The sequence below is a fragment of the Brachypodium distachyon genome, chromosome 3 (genome assembly GCF_000005505.3).
Source record: "Brachypodium distachyon strain Bd21 chromosome 3, Brachypodium_distachyon_v3.0, whole genome shotgun sequence".
NCBI classification, from domain to species: Eukaryota; Viridiplantae; Streptophyta; class Magnoliopsida; order Poales; family Poaceae; genus Brachypodium; species Brachypodium distachyon.
In genome coordinates this window covers 2,209,548-2,226,781 of record NC_016133.3, presented here as the reverse complement: position 1 = coordinate 2,226,781, position 17,234 = coordinate 2,209,548, and the positions used below count along the sequence as shown (strand labels likewise).

Genomic DNA, 17,234 nt, shown 5'->3' with positions numbered 1-17,234 from the left:
AATCTCAAAAAAAAAAAGAGGAACACTAACTGTAGCTCATTGAAGCGCCAATCACGAGAACAATGCATAATTTTTCTTCAACTATATCTCTCGCGCGCGGGGTTGTGTACTAAGTGAGTTTGTACTTGTACCACTCTATAATTATATAATTAAGGTTTCTGCCGCAGTTCCCCGAAAAAGAAAAGGAAGATTTTTGCGGCAGTATACATCACCGCACCACAATTACCACACAAGATCACCGTCAACATCGTATATAATATGATCACGGCGGAGCTATTTGGCGGTCATCCGCCCGAGGCGGACGAATTCCGACCAGGTGAATTCGAAGATTTCGACCAAGTGAAGGAGGAGTAGAGCCGCCGCCGTTGACCCGTCGGCCAGCGCTGGCCCTCCTACGGCCCGCGCGCTACCGCGACGCCTCGCCACCCCGCCCTGCTCTAGCCGCCGCTACCGTCGGTCCGCCGCCGCCCCGGCCATCCCTCTAATCCCAGGAACACCTTCATCTTCTCCAGCGCCGGCAACCTTGCCCCCCCCCCCCTCCACCACCACCACCACCACCACCCCCCCTAAGTTAAGTTCTTAGGGCTTATCTCTTTCCTCCAGAACGAAGGGATAAGGAAAGAGAGAGGCAAAGATAAGGAATAAAGGACAGAGAGAGGGGATAAGGAAGGAGAGTGGCCCCACGCCAAATATTTCGCTGATCAAGTCAACCGCGCGGTTGGCGCCAGAGAGGGATCCCGAGATGATAATACCTACTCTAGACTTTACCATCTGATGATCACAAGTGATCAGTGTTGTTTGTGTAAGTTTAATGCTCTCTTAATTTCGCCGTAAATCTATCAAAGTGCTAGTGATGCTCTATTTGCTCCAAGCCACCAAATTCCATGGCCCATGCATGGTAAGATCCAAGAGAACACGTGACGGTAGACTGAGTGCAAGCGAGAAAGCGACTGGTCCATATATCCAGATTCAACGTCCTATCAAACCAATGACATACAGACATATATACGGTGGGCCGGGACAGCCTACCGCCTGCTTACATGCACAACCAAACCTAATTACTCCCTCCGACCATATTATATGTCTCAAATTTGTTTAAAATTGAATGTATATACGTTTAAAAAGCGTCTAAAAACATGTAATATTTCGACAAGTAATATGGATCGGAAGGGTAGCAACCTTTTTTCGCACACTCATAATTTGTTTGAGGTGATGTACATAGTGAAGAATCATACATGAGTTTGTTGTCTATCCCTAGCAACGCAACCGCAGTCCAGTAGTCAGAAATTAAATCACTCCTTTTCTCCTAGCATATTTTGTCTTAATTAAACAGGCTGCCTTTTTTTCACTGTACAAGTGAAAAGATACAGGAAAGTATTGTGAGAAAATATCTATGTCGAATAGTAAGTGATCGAGTTGGCTTCTTCATCTCGACAGAGGACAAAGCCACCACCTTCTTGTAGTCGTTATCATTGGTGGATAGTTAGAGATGACTAACACGGATTTTCGTATGTAACCATTATTGCCGCAAGACTGATTAGCATCTAGCTCTATAAACGTGAGCGGGAGTGCTTAGTGTCTCAGATTTTCCATTCATGCAATTCAAAGAGGCGTTCTGATCACATCCATAAAGGTGGCGGGACATGCAGGTGTGGAAGATAAACAAAAGAATAAATTTTCCGTCTTAAAATAAGTGACTTTATATTGATATCTGATTTCTTTTTCTTTGATGGTCATCGAATAAAATGTATTTTCTCCGTTTCATAATTTTTTTTTCAAATTTGAAAAAAAGATGTATCTGTTGTTTTTAAAATATGTCTAGATACATGTAATATGTAATATTTCGACAAGAATCAACGCCGACGAACCTAGCCAGCGGGACCCACCCTGCAGGCACAGTACATCGCACGGAGGAAGAAGCTAGCAGTACATCCGTACGTACGCGCGGGCTGAAGGCTGCTGCAGCCAAGGAAGGCTGAAGTTCACCCAACACGGGTGAGCAGCGAGTACAAAAGGAGTACAGAGAGCCACTGAGCTAGTGCAGCACAGGGAAGGGGGAGCAAGGGTAGCATCTGTTGGATTTGGCTTGTCCCCTGCCCGCGAGACACGCCGTACGTGTACGTGCTCTCACTCTCAGCAGCCCTATCTTTGTTTGTTTTTCACACCCAAACGTACTACACACTGACACAGCAGGTCGTCTAGGTCTCAGCAGAAGGCAGCCAGAGAGCTCCTCCTGCTTCGGCTGACCAGCAAAAATGGTGTGTCGTTCCATCGACACGGCAACGGCCTTGCATAACCATTCGCATTCGCATTGAATGGCAGTAATAGCCAGTGTACGGACACATTCATAAAGACCGTTTCAAAAGACCGTTTCAGTTGCTAAAGTACTGGAGCACTACGTTGATCCAGGGTGGGTGTTTTTATGAGGAATAATCACCACGGATTAGACGATCAGAAGTACTCCTAACGATTTCTATTCTAGGAGTTGTCGGATCTAAAACATGGTACGGAGTACTACAAAAGACACGACGAAAGCTTAAACCTCAACCAGACGGATTTAAATGCCGAACCTAGCTCGTAGTATCTTTTATCTGCTCCCTCCCTTTTCAATTAATTGGCCCGGGCCATTTTACAAAATCAACATGCAGTACACATCTTCAATTGAACGCGGACTGCACGTTGGTTCGCAAAACTACAAGATTTTATTTTTGCAAAAGTTCTGATAGAACGTGGACTGCACGTCGATTTCGGGAAATATAGTAAGGGTTTTTTTGCGAAATTTCCGGCGTCAATTAATTAGGAACAGACGGAGGAGCATTTATTTTGGTGCAAGATGTAAGACGACGTCCACGCGTTAAGTTCGACCAATATTAATAGTCACGCTAATGCACTATGATCAGTTGTGTGACATAATTAAAAATCATACTGTATCGCTAAAATTGTATCAAAACATTTTTCCTAATAGTTTATACTACCTGCATTCTAAAATGTCAGAATTTGTAGCTTTGTCCTAACTCAATTTCTTTTAAATTGTGACCAAGTTTGTAGAAAGACATACTGACATTTACAATATCAGGTCAAGATGGATTTAATAAAACTAGTTGTAAATGTTGGTAGATTTTTTTGTAAATTTGATCTAACTTTAATTTTTTGACTTAGGATAGAGTTAGAACTTCTTACAGTTAGGAACGGAGGGAGTACTTTTGTATCACACTGCCCATATCTTTTCAAGTTGACTTTAATTATAAAGCGGTTTTCTTCCCTTAGGATGCATGGTCATTGGTCAGCAATCTGTATTCTTCCTTCTCTAATTTATGTGTTCTGTAAGAAAAACTAGTGTGAGTACTGAATAGTGTATGTACTGTAGAGTAGTTGGTAGTCTCATGATCAAGTTTCACTAGTGAATATTGTAGTACTATATATTGGGACGAGAAAACTTTTTTTGTGTGTGTTTGTATAGTGCATTCAGACATATTTTTGCACCAATGTTCATAAGTTTACATCTAGCATGATGAATTGATTTTTTTTTCTACAACCCATGCAGCCTCACAATACTGTTTATCAGCACTATAGTTTAGTGGTAGCTACGATCCACGTCACGACAAAAAAATCTCTAAATCAAAATGCCTAGAGCCATTAATCTCCAAAGGAAAAACAATGGGCATGCATGCAATCATTGCTAGGAGCTTCAATCTGCCGACACGATCATCTAGCTGGCATGAAAAATCTAAAATAAAAGTTATCTAGAGGATGATGGCTCCCTGACTAGCTTTTTCTCTCAGTCGAACAGCACTAGAGTCAAGTCAGCTTGGCTCCATCGATAGGCATATGTTGTTGTAACTACAGTACACGATGCATCGATACGACTTATGCTCCCTGCGACGACGTCGACCGACCGATCGATCATCGATGGATCACATTCATCTATCTATCCCTCGCGGTGCACCACGCAAATCAATTCCATCCATCCTTTATAATGTTACCTAAATACCCCGAGGACACGTTTATTTCATTCAAAGAAAATTCGTAGAAATTTTGGAGGGGACGATTATATTTCTAGGAACTTTTTCATACGCCTCATTTCATTCTACAGCTGCAACTTTATGACCCTCAGGGTACCCTTTGACCCTTCTTAGTTTAACCAAATGAACTAAAGTTTTAAAATGACACAACTTTTTGAAAAACTAGCTCAATTTGATTTGCCAGATTTGAAATCCCAGATTTTTTTGGTATGGACCACTACCTTGCATGTAATTTCAAAGAAAAATTCCCATGACGCCCAACCTAACTGTGGGTAGTATCTAATGCACATTACTGTGTTTATGTACTTTTCATGAGATGCAATCAAACAACTACTAATGCACATTATTGTGTTTTGAATTCCTACAAAGTTCAATGTCGTGACATTTAATTCTTCCTATGTTTTCTTTATTCCTATATTTTGAAATCCTACCAATCAAATCAAAGAAAAATTCTTCCTATATTTTGATTTTTTTTCAGCTCAAAAAAAATCAAAGAGGCGCTGAAATATCTGATCCAAATATTGCTTGAATTATCAACATCCAAAAGACAAGTATCTCGCACCTGTAGATCAGTGTGGGCCAGATTCTTCCGAAAGGTGCTCAGCCAGTCGACCTACTGTCTGTTAATTAGATGATCGGATCTTGTCATGTCAAAGTTTTCTGGTCACCACGATAATCAAATCCTTATTTTTCTTTGTGTTATGTTCCAGCGAAAAAGAGAGAAATCTTTCTAGCTAGGTGACAATAAATGTGCATACTACTCATCAAGGAGGGGCATCTTAGCTTCACAAGAGTGGTGTCATCTCATGTTTGCCATTATATTGAAATAACGCTAGCCTCGAAAAAGTTTTATTCTGCTTTACATCCCCTAGGATATGATCTAACCTTCTTTTTATCCTCTCCTAAGCAGAAATGACATCAGGAACAACACTAGCTAGAAGCTTCATAATAATGTTCATAGTATTTATTTTTATTTTATTATTTTATTTCTAGGATACCATGATATTAAAAACACACAAGCAAAATCTCAAATTGGTCAAGTTGTGTAGATCACTAGAATTCTAGAAAGCCGGAACTAAATTAATGCAGTCAGAACACACAAAAACAAATGTAGCATTGAGTAGGTGTGCAAGGAAATCACAAATTCACAATGGAGGCCAGAACTTTGATGGCTCAGCTTAGATCTATTTCAAGTTCAACCCCCCTGTGCCCATTGCATGGTGTTTCAGGTCCAACCAATGCAAGTGCATGCACATCACCAGTATAGCTGAGGCGACACTGGCACTGCACCTAAATATATGTCTTTTCCTTGGAAGACAGTACACCTTTGAGAGGTTTCCATTGCATTATCCTCCCACTTATCCCCATATTGGCCTGATTTAAAGCCTGGCCACCTCTGTTTTTTCCCCTTAATTTTCTAAAGAATGGCTCTGGTTGGTTTGGAGTGGTCTCTTGAGATGGACACTGCATGGGGAGAGGCTGGCCCAGGGCAGTAATCAAAACATGGCCCAGCCAATCACCGGCAAAAGAACAAACAGTGCCCGGGTAACTAACATGTACACTGCACAGGAGCAGAGTGGGCCTCTGCTCTTTGACGAGTCTCAGAAATCCAATCTGAAGGGAGGTTGTTCTGAACTTTTCGCGAAGCAGCCAGAACAGAGAACCTGACGGCGATATATTTATAGATACCACCGGCTTTCAGAATTCAGATATAGCCGAGGAGACCATGCCAAGAAGCTCTATATTCTTTGAGAAAATGAAGTGATAAGGGTCAAATTTGTATGTTGAAATTCATGTCGGCATCGGTTTGTTCAACAGGAAGCTGCTTATTTTTTTTTCCTGTCAGGCAATAGCATCGTCATTTTCTCCAAACAGAAATTTCTTACAGTAGAGTTCTGCTAATTAACTGATTGATCCAGACAACACACTGCAGTACTGGACCCTGTTGATGATCAGGCCCAAAACCACGGCTGCATTGCATTGCATGTTCAGATAACTCCAGGGTCGCCAACTTGCCAAGCTGAAACAGATGCCGGTAGGCGACTCTTGCTCGGTGCTTGCCCAAGTCCCAAGGCCCCTGTTTCTTTCTGTTTGCATCTGATGGCCTGATTGATTGGCGATGATCACAGGCAGGCCATTGTCACTGCAACTGCAAGGAGCAAAGGGCACTGGTTCTTGACTGTTGCCTTGAAGTTGAAACAGTGTGAGTCGGTAGCTGCCCCATGTCTGTCACTAATGGCTGGCTGATTTTGAGAGGCCATGCAACAATCTGTTTGAAGCTAGTGACGATACTTTTTTTTCTTTGAACACGAGGAAAACCTGTAGCCTCTGCATCGATTGATGCGCACGGGCGCAAGGCGTGATGATCTGTGTGGCACCATGGATGAAAAAAAATCACATTGTGGAGCCTGGTGTGGTGGCAACACTGTGGCATTTTTGTAGCGTTCTTGGAGATACACACACATTATGCAGTTCTGATCTCTGCAGCAGCGCTAGCATTGATGGAAAAAAACAGAGTATACCATGCAACCAGGTTATGAAAATGGGCCACGGGAGGAATTGGCCCGTTAAGTTTAGAAAGGATTTTAGGCCAGAGGAGACGGTGGCCTGGAAGAACTTTTGACGATGGAAGCTTGTTGGCGACGTTGGAAGCATGAGTTTGCGCTAAAACACCTACAAATATTTAGAAACGGAGGGAGTAATAAAAATCGTTAATTCCCGTGACAATTTTTTTTGCTTTGTTTTGTTTTGCTGAAGAAATACAGCTCTACGAATAACAGTTCCTCCTCTTCTCAATGCACGACTCGTTGGATTTCGTCGAGACATGTTTTGACTGAGATTTACCATGGATATGTGATCTACTCCTTCGGTCCGAAAATAAATGACGTGGATTTATATATCTTCCTATACAAATTCATGTCACTTATTTCGGAATGGAGAGAGTATATAATATGAAACCACATCTATCATTCTGTATCACTTTTGAAGACGAACCTAGTAATACGCATTTCATTTAAAGAAAACCCAGCACTATACCTGAAACGAAGGGAAAACAATACAACAAAGAGGAATTCAACCAACTGTGAAACGTAAACAACTTGCCAGCCAACGCCGATCGCGCGTGGCCGGCCTGTTTGGACGGATGCATGCATGGGCCGGGCCGGGACGGGCCGCTGGATGGACCGATAATAACCCGGCCCAAATCTCATTCGGGGCAGTTACAGCGTCCGATGCAAGCGGGCATGCAGCCCCCTTGAGATTGGCACGCCGTGCAATCCTGGCCGTCGCTTCCGGGGCCGCAGGAGGCGACGCAGCTGCAGGTGTCGTCGCTGCAGGCCCTGTAGCATTCCTGCTGGCAAGCCTCCTGCGCCTCCGCCGTCTGCAGCGGCAGCAGCAGCAACACCACAACGACGGCGGCGACGCACCACAAGGAGCCTTTCGCCGCGGACGCCATTGTTGGTTGGAGCTAGCTAGATGGAGAGAGAACCCGACAAGACATTCTTCCATGCCACTGGGTATTTTTACAGGGTGCTGCTATTTTTAGCTTAGCCAACGTACACGCCATACTGTGCGGCAAACCGTAGGATCCAAAGCGGTTCTCTAACCACACAAGATACTCCCCATCATAAACATGCTGAGAAGAACATCCTGTGGCTAGGCTACAGACAAGGATTCCGAAAAGGAAAGAGTAAACATGGCTGCAACGACCACAACAGGATCCGGAAGATATAACAATACTAAAATAGACTGGCAAAGCATACCACCCTAATACTAGGTCCAGGCCACTCTCGCAGCACAGAAAAACAGCAATATGTCACTTTTTTTTTTGACAGCAAGGCACCTCTTTATTCATTAACAACCAAAGTTACATCTTTAAGTAAGAGACAGAAAAACAGCAATATGTCACTTCATATAAACGCTAGACAAAATCACCTTGGCAACATTATGTCTTGCTTAAACACCTTAGGTCAGACATAGCTTGGTGATTAGTTTCTGATAACCAACACCAAGGCTCAAGTACGGTATCACTGAGACAGCGCGCAAGTTGGCACCTGCAGTCTCTCCTCAAAGGCAGCAAAACAGACTGAGACAGCATATTGGAAGCACCCGCGAACATCTGCCGTCTCTCCTCAAAGGCACCAAGGCCCAAACAACAGAGCAAAAAGCAATGTGAGTCCATCCCTGCAGGTACATTTTGTTAGAACTAAAATAGAAACTGTTGTGAATGGAATAAAATATACTTGCTTTCATGGTTTCAAAATAAGGCTGGGTGGGCAAAATCGAGAAGTACGGTATGGCTTCAGACAAAAGGCGCATATGCTGCTCCCTCATGCTTATAAAGAGTCCAAGGAAAATCTTATGACAGCTTGGGAGACAAATTATGCCTTTATATACAAAACTAAAAAAAGTACGGTGCAACTTAAGAGTGAAGGACACATAAGCTGCTCATTCATGCCTTAGGAGAGTCCCAGGGACATGCAATCCCAGTTTTGAAGCAATGCACACAAAAATTAGAAGAAACATCAACATTTGAATGGTAAATACAAACCCACAGGGCCCTCAGATATCAAGCAACTGATACACAGGTTATGCATCATTCTTCTTTGGAATATCATCTGTTCCATAAATTAACTGTAAAATACTAAGACCTAATGATGCACCATAAGCCCAAGATTTCCCCTCGTGTATTTATCCAAAGATATACATAGCCGATTTTGAACAAGCCACGCCATGAGAATTGCGACTCATGAAGCCAAAATCATAAAGTCCCATCCACCAAATCTAGAGGGGATACGGCTGTCAACAATCTGATCAGCCTAATGTTGAGCAAGCCTACCAAACAAGATTGAGATTGGCTCCAATAAACTACTTTTTCCACCTTTTCTATAACATGGTAACGTATAATTTGACAAACTCCTAGAGCCTCTAATCAAGCATGAGAGATTAGATTCACTAGGCTCAATTGTGACACTGGGAGTCTGGGACCAGCATTATCATCTTGGTCGAGCAGTTAGATCAGAAAAAAGCAAACTCAAGGACCAGATGGCCTGGGTTGCCTCAGATTGAGACCAGGTTGGGAAAACCCAGCCAACCCGGGAAGGTTCTAAATCAACCTGAGTGGATTTTAGAAAACCGATGGGTATTGAGTGTCAGATAAAATGTGACAGAAAACATGTGTCTTACCTTATTATTTCACTGTGGATTTACGTTTGTGTAGTTTTTACTATTGTTCTTCAAAGGTAATATATTTATCTTCCTGACTGGGTTCAAAGAAAATATATTAGCTAAACTCTCTAGGTTATCATAGATTGGCGGGATGTTCTGAATGTTCCACCACAGCAGATGGATATAGGTTTTTCCTGATATGAAATTGTTTCCTTTATTTGTGCAGTCACATGGCAATGTTGGTCAGGAATGAAACAAACCATGACTATATTCTCTAGCTTGACAAGTTCTTTTAATAGCATAGAACGATTAACTCTCTACATTACAAATTAGGATAACAAAGCACCATAATTCATAAAATGCAAAGAGAATAAGCTTGTCACTTCCCACTTCACAAGAGAGAATTTCAAAGAGAATAGGCATGCTTACCACTTTGTAGCTCAAAGACTTGGTTCCGAGAATAATGGTGGATAGCCAAAGTACGGGTAGACACGGTTGGGACGATTGGTGTATGTTTTTCTAAACATCTTCTTAAGTTCTGAAGTCTTGACCTCCAGCGAAAAAAAGTCTACATCCTTATCCTCGAAAATCACACCATGGGAAATATCATCCCACTGATCTTCTCGAACGCCTCGAAGGAACAAGAATCCCTCAGCTGCACCCGCAATGCCATAGAAACATCGGCGAGGTAACGGTATAATATTTTTCAGCTGCCATTCATTGGAAGATTCGCCATTATTTTGCTGAGCGGTTTGATAGAGATAATATGAGGTAGGACTGTAATTATCGACGAGAGTACACATCTCAAGGGCTCCTTTCGTACCCTCAATAACGGTAGACACACGTCTGCTCCGGCCAGGCTGATTTATAAGCTGTGAGTGGTAGCCCGTAAGAGTGTCGACAGTGGAGAACTCCATACTGCATGTGTCCAACACGAGTAACTTGTCCCTCCAAACCGACAACCAGTAGAAGCAGCCATGTACATAGTTGAAACGGGACAAACATTTCCTTCTGGAGGGCTTGACTGTGCCCAAAGAACTCCAGCTGGTTGATGCAGCTATACACCATTGACTGGTGACAGAAGAGAAGACGAACGCGACCAACTTGGTTTTGTAGTGCGCTGTGCAGATCACCTTGAACAATGTCGTATCCTCATCCTCTCCAGCAGGAGCGAGGATGGGCTGGACTTGGACAACGGGATCTTGCTGGACGTTCATACTCATATCCCCAGGTATGGGTGGGAGCAGCACGGATCTCCGTGACAAGGGATCGCACACCGCGAGGTTCGTGAAGACGGCTCCAAAATCGAACTGGCCGGTGCAGTCGAGTAGGACGCGGCCGTCGCGGACATCACGGGCTTGCCAGGGGTTGAGCCAGCTTTGATTGGGCTCTGGGACGAAGGAGCCGTAGTCGAAATCAGCGGCGGCGACGAGAGCGCGGGCGAGCGGGGCGGAGGGGTGGGGCGCCTGGGCAGGGCGGAAGCCTGCTTCTGTGTCGATTAGGAGGCCGAGGAGGGGAGGCCGGTGGAGTTTGCGGTAACGGCGGAGGAAGGAGCGCGCGGTGATGATGCTGCGGAAGGAGGTGCAGGCCGCGGAGGCGCGGGCGAGCGCCTCCGGGGTGGGCACGCGCACCAAGATCTCCTCCAGGATCTCATCCGCGAGGGCTGGGAGCCAGGGCTGCGTCCGACTTTCCTCGATTGGTGGTGCCGGCGAGGCCATGGCCGGCGGCCGGTCGACCGCCGCCGGGGTGGGGGATCGGTGGCTAGGGTTTGGTCAGTGAAGGGAGTAAGAGAGCGAGCGAACAGAAATGCGGATGAAAGGAAAACGAATCAAACTCGGGCCAATTTGAATTGAATCTTCTTTATTTATTTTTAAGGGAATTTTAGAAAAAACTTCTGTACCATCTTAAATAACCATGTATGTAATCAAAGGGTTAATGTTAGTAGGACTGTGCAAAATGTTGGGTTGGCGGTGGTTTGGTGGGCCGTCTGGAAATTGAGAACACCATAGTACTTTGCAAAGAATCTGGTTCGGACCGCAAAATCATATGTCTTCCTTGTCATATATGAAATATCGGGCAAGGCAACAAAAGAATGGTCATGCCGACTTGCCATGCAGAGGAGCGGACGATCTATGACAAGAAGCGATGAAACACCAACCAGCTCGAGCTAAGGTCGACGTCGCAAGGATTCAAGGGAAGCAATCGGAAGATGAAAATGACCAAGGAGATACCTAGACGACTTATTTGACAATAGTTTGGAGATCATTTCGGGAGAACATCAAAACTTCGCTGTGATTCGAAGAGTTGAGAAACTCTTGTCTTTTGGTGACCCTTCGAGTCGTATGTAATAAGCATCTTTTAATCGTTTTGAGAACTTTTTTATTCTTCAATTGGGTGTGTTCTAGATAGCTTGGAAGTACCTTTTCAAATATGTGAGGGTAAACATGTGTTCCGTTATCTTTGGTAATGGAATCCCGATCGAAAGAATGTTTGGGGAAAAAATCCATGTACTTTGTCTTACCGCAGAATTCAGGAAAATCATGACCTCTGATTGTAGTTTGAGTTCTAGAAATTATGGGTTTGCTTGAGAAAACCAAAAGTTGAAAGAAGTGAAAGTGGAAAGGTTGAAACAATAGGGAAAAAGGAAAAAGAAATGAAACCAGTTGTCCCAAAAAAGATGGTAAAAACCATCAACGCTTTAGTTTATGCGTGGAGCCTTGCTGACTTGTTGCGCCCTAGCCCCTAGATTTCGTCCGCATAAACTGTAGCTGGTTAAACAAGTCTATATGAGGTAGCGTTAGGGCACATTTGCTCTTTTTTGTTCTTGTAAGAACTGTTGGTTTCAACAATAGAAATCGGAGGGCCTCCCTGCTTTTCAAAAAAGGATAAAAGTTGTCCGATTCTAGTAATCATTCGTCCAACAAAGATGTCTCAATTTTGACTAAATTTGAATGCATCTATACATTAAGTCATGTCTAGATACATCTAAATTTTGACAAAGTTAAGACATATTTTGTTGGACGGAGGGAGTAGTATACAATGATTCTGAGAGTTTCTTTTGATTCACAGGATTATGATGCCATGCCGTTTCAAGATAATATGATTGAATGGAATATTTGACCGTTTACCGGAAAAGCATAGGATTTAACCAAAAAGTTGGAGTGGGCAGAAACTTTTATACGAAAATTAGTGCAATGAATCTTTTATAAAAAAAAATCTTATGTTTTACAATTCTAAGAATCAAACGAACCATGTACAAAAGAACTCAAGGGTTTTATAATCAATCCACTAAAAGTTTCAGAAATATTCTGAATCAAAGAGGCCCTAAATGAGTTTTTTTTTAAGTTTGGGATAAAACATAAATGTGTTAATGGAACAAAACATAGGTGCAATTAAAACAGTATTCGATGATTTATCAATTATCCTTTTTTTTCATTTGTTGGCTTGTCATGGATGGGAAAGAAGTTGATCTGGAACAAAAATTGCAGCGTGGAGATTACAGCCCTGCCCAACTGCCCAAGCCTAGGCCTATAATAGTTGATATTTAAGAAACACAAAATTAAGTTTCCATTCAAGTAGCTGATCAAGCAGAGCTTTTCTGTAACAGAGGTAATATGCTTCTTGTTAGTCCTGCATGCACACGGCGATCGACTGCGTATGTATCCACACTGAGTTAACTGGGGAGTACTGGTCATTTGCCTCATGGAGCTGGAAAATTAACCTGATATGGATCCCCTCCTGGCCTACCTCCATTAACTGTTAGATCAGCCGGCCGGGCCGGCGGCAACATGCTCCTCACGAGTGACGATCTCATGGCTGCTGCATCGATCTTCAGCTAACTGGTTCCATCGGTTGCAAGTTAATTCCCCGATGGATCGTCATCCATTAGTACCTGATCGATGGATCATCATTCGCTGTATATATACTTACTGGTCGTCTTCCCCGTCCTTGATCAGGTTACAGACGTCGGAGCACTCCACCAGGCTACATGTGTGCAGGGCAGAGTTTCAGACATCCAGAGTTTCAGGTTACAGACGTCCTTGAAGAAGAAGAAGAAGAAGTACCAGTACTGGCGGCTGCGGAAGCCGTCCTTGAAGACGACGAGGGGCCTCCTGACGTTGAACGGCCCGCCGACGCCTGGCGCGCCGGCGCCGCCGAGGACGCAGGTGCTGACGCACTTGGACGTGCACCGGGCCGCCATAGGTGACCTCGGGTGCTTGATCCGCTCCGCCCCTTTGCCTTCCTCCCCCGAGAGCGTCCGCGGCACGTTGCGCATCGTGTCCTCCGGCGCCGGCGCCGCCTGCTGCTGGGCAGGAGCAGGAGCAGGAGGCAGCGCCGGCGATGACGAGGACACGGCGAGCGCGGCGGCCAGCGCCACCGCGGCCGCCGGCGCCCGCAGCAGCAGCAGCCTGGCGACGCCGGACGACGGCCGCGCCTTGGCCGGCGCCGGCGGCCTTATCAGCCCAGCTGCTGGTTTTGCTGGCTGCATCGGTTCTCTTCTGGATGTATCAGTGTGGCAGCCAGCTATTGGTGCCAGGCCGCGGCATGTCTGAAACTCTCGGGAGCTGACAGCCTCAAGCTTGTCAGTGCTTCCGTGGCCAACTGAGTGCCTTTCCATCTCTCTCTCTCGAATTCTCGTCTGTTTCTATCTGCAGGAAGTAAGTTTTAAATTTTTGACTCAAATTTGCTTAGACATGGATGTATCCGTTCTTAAAAAATGTCTAGATACGTATATGTAATATTTCGACAACAATTTAGAATCGGAGAGAGTAATCACTGTAGTAGCTGAAAACAAGTTGCGACTTGTGAAGCAGGAGAAGATCTAGAGGAGCGAAAACTGGAAAAACCAGAGTCAGTGTTTGAATTAGCTAGGTTACATCACAGTGAGCAAATTTATGCATAACTGACATATTTAAATCTCTATACCAATTAAAAATCAATTATGTACATCAAAATTGCGGGTGCTGCTGATCTGAGGAGCTGATTAACTTCCAGCTGAAAGCAAATCTCGATCGGTCCGTCAGGGCCGTGTATTGGCATCCGGTTGATCGGTGAGATACACTCTCTGCTCCTTAATTTCACTGCAGACCATGGAGCGCACAACCGCACAGCAGAAACCAATAAACCGACGCAGGTTCGAAATGGTTTATCTAATATCTAATTAAAGTAGTAGTAGAAATTCTACGGTCTAGATTTTACAATAGTTATCGTACGGTCTAGATTTAATCGTAGGGTCTATCAACCAGCTACGGAATCAAATCAATCTCGCTCTAATCACGGTATTTGCTATGGAAACAAAATCAATCCGACTGCTGTCAAAACAAATCACGGGATATCTGAACAAGGGCAATCAAGGCCAATCCAATTGAAAATCAATTTGGTGAGCGCAATAGCAAACTAATACATGCAGTCGGTAAGGGCAGGACCAATCCATTTGAAAATCAGTTCGGCAAGGACAATACGTACAGCCAAATACAAGCAGATCCAATCAACAAGATCAGTATGAAATTTAATCCGAGCCAGACTAGGAAAGAGCGGCACGACCGGAAGAAAAAAGTCAGACTAACAAATACACCACCGTACGACCCAAAACTTGAAGAGCAACTCGCCGGATTCAATCCACGCTAAATTTCGGACACCTCGCCGGAATTCTCGACGGAATTCAATCCACAGCGTCGGGATTCTTAGCGGCTCGCAGGCGGCAGCAAGGGGACGCAGGAGCCTGGAGGGTGCTGCTGGTTGGTGGCGAGGGGAGAACCAAGGAGACGCGCCGTGGCGGGCAGAGAGGCGGGAGAGGCCCGGCGGCGGCCAAAGCGTTGGCACCGGCGGCACACGGTGGCGTCCGAATCGTGACGCCTGTCAGCCGGCAGCGGGGGAATTGGGAGGCGGCAACAAAGCATAGGAAGGCGGACGGCGAGCGGCGGAGAAAGCGATGGCACGCCGCCGGCGCACGATGCTGCTCGAATCGCGATGGCGGACGTGGAGGCTGGCCCTGCAACGTCAGTGATTAGGAGGAGAATCGCCGGGAGATTAACAGGTGATCGAATCCGTGCAAAATAAATAAATGTAGATACATCAAAGTGAGCAAATTGATGCATAACTGACATATTTAAATCTCTATACCAATTAAAAATCAATTATGTACATCAAAATTGCGAGTGATGCAAATTATAAGTTTGAAACCAGTAGAAAAGACAGGCCATCAACAACGAGTACGTTTGATTTAAGCCCCAACTTGCCATGTCAAAAATTGTTTGACGTTTTATTTGACCATGTGTTAGCCAATGTTGAAAAAAAAATATAAGAGGTAGCGTGCTGAAATATTGGTAGCCCTCCAAGCAAATACCAAAAATTCAGACCTAGCCCAAAAAATGTGTAAGATGCATTTTAGACACCATTCAAGGCTGATGTGGAGGTGTTCGATACATGGTTTCATGCTGTCAGCAAATAGGAATTCAATAACTCAAAAGGGGGCAGTTTTTTAAAGTATACTGCCTGGCTTACGATATACTCCCTCCGTCCCATATTAAATGACTTTCTATTACGTATCTAGACATATTTTAGTATATATAGATAGATACGTTCATATTTGGATAAATTTGAGTCACTTAATATTGAGATGGAGGGAGTAGATGCTATGTGTCAGATAGAAAGACATGGCTACCGACAACAATCGGCCTCCTTAGATGCGTAGTCACCGAACACATTCCTGCACCAACAAGCGTCGGTCGGAAACACCACACTCGCATTAAAATTTTAAAAAGAAAAAAGTTCATCTAAATAAAAAAAATACCCACTCAAATTTAAATGTGAGAAAAGCATGCATATATTATCTGTAGAATCTGAACACTTCTTTTTATTGCACAGGTTGTTAATAAAATAAAACTCTCTTGCAGAACGTGTAAGACTACGTAATCTACAATGTATCGTGCTATGAATTTAAACTCATCTAAGCATTCATAACTATAAATTTTGATAGGTAAAACATTAACAAATAAAATATTTTAAAAATTATTGAAGAATTCCAAATACAATACATCTAAATTATAAAAGGCACACAAAAAATCATCTCACTGTGTTCGAGGAAAAAAACATATAATTATATAAGTGATTGCGCGGGTCAACTCGTTATTTTATACTGTACTATATTTTTTTTCGTTTCTTTCTGTCCAGTCTTTGTTTCGGTGTCAGGCTCCTGCAATATTTTGGTCTTGGAAAAGAAAAGACTACTGCTGCATGTTTGTAAACACGATCCGTCCATCGATGGACGATGATGTCTGCCTCTCGCTACCTAGCTAGCTGCATCGATCTGCAGGCCAGCATTTTTTTTTAATTTAATCACTATCTCGTGTAATTAAGCTAAGATTCTCGAACGCTCATTCGTATGCGCAACGATATAATTAAGCCAAGATTCCTTCCAATGCATCCCTGCACTGCAGCGAGACGTGATTAAGCAAGTAAGATCCATGTGTTTGTTTGTTTGTCTGTCTGTCTGTCTTGGTCGATCAACCCATCTCCTAAATTAATTCAGTTAACCGTCAGACAGCAAAAGAAAATGCAGAGTAGCTAGCTAGTGGCACTGTCGCTAGTGTTGTCGTCCATCGTGCAACTGGATGCACGTGATCATCGATGGATCTGCGTCAGAGATCGATCGACGGAGGGACCCGATCGATTATTGCAGTCTTTGCGGTACGTGGACCGTCGGATCCGTTATGATCGAGATCCCGATTAGCACATCCAACATACCAACATGAAACTAGACGTATTTAAGGGTTTATTGTATTTACATGATTATGAGGTCTCACCCAACGTTAAAAATTATTTGGAATTAGGTCAATCCTTAGAAATCTAGCATCTCTATTTCTTTAAAACAAATGACACACGAAGAAAGAAAAATGAAAGAGTAAAACTTTTTCCGACCAGCAGAGGTTGTTGAATCTCACTTGCAGGTGGCCCCATATATACTCCATACGCAAAGTAAAACAAGAGAAAATGATCGTATTTCCGCAGCGTCTGGAAAGCGCTCTGCTAAATACTAGTAATCCC

General features: G+C 43.9%; 1 protein-coding gene across 3 annotated transcripts; it reads right to left on the bottom strand.

Moving 5' to 3' along the window:
• Nucleotides 1–7,820: 7,820 nt before the first annotated feature.
• Nucleotides 7,821–13,811, bottom strand: LOC100841949 (translation initiation factor IF-2). 3 transcript variants are annotated; one of them, XM_024462084.1, is made up of 3 exons: nt 10,012–11,032; nt 9,618–9,898; nt 7,821–8,204 (listed from the first exon to the last, which is right to left on the bottom strand). In XM_024462084.1, the coding sequence occupies exons 1-2, from the start codon at nt 10,904–10,906 to the stop codon at nt 9,840–9,842; spliced, it is 954 nt and encodes a 317-aa protein (XP_024317852.1). In that variant the 5' UTR covers nt 10,907–11,032; the 3' UTR covers nt 7,821–8,204; nt 9,618–9,839. The 3 variants fall into 3 exon arrangements, with proteins under 3 accessions (XP_024317852.1, XP_003570904.1, XP_003570903.1); XM_003570855.3 differs by adding an exon at nt 13,253–13,811 and having other exon boundaries at nt 7,823–8,204; nt 9,618–13,172; XM_003570856.4 differs by having other exon boundaries at nt 9,618–11,020.
• Between the last annotated feature and the right edge of the window lie 3,423 nt (nt 13,812–17,234).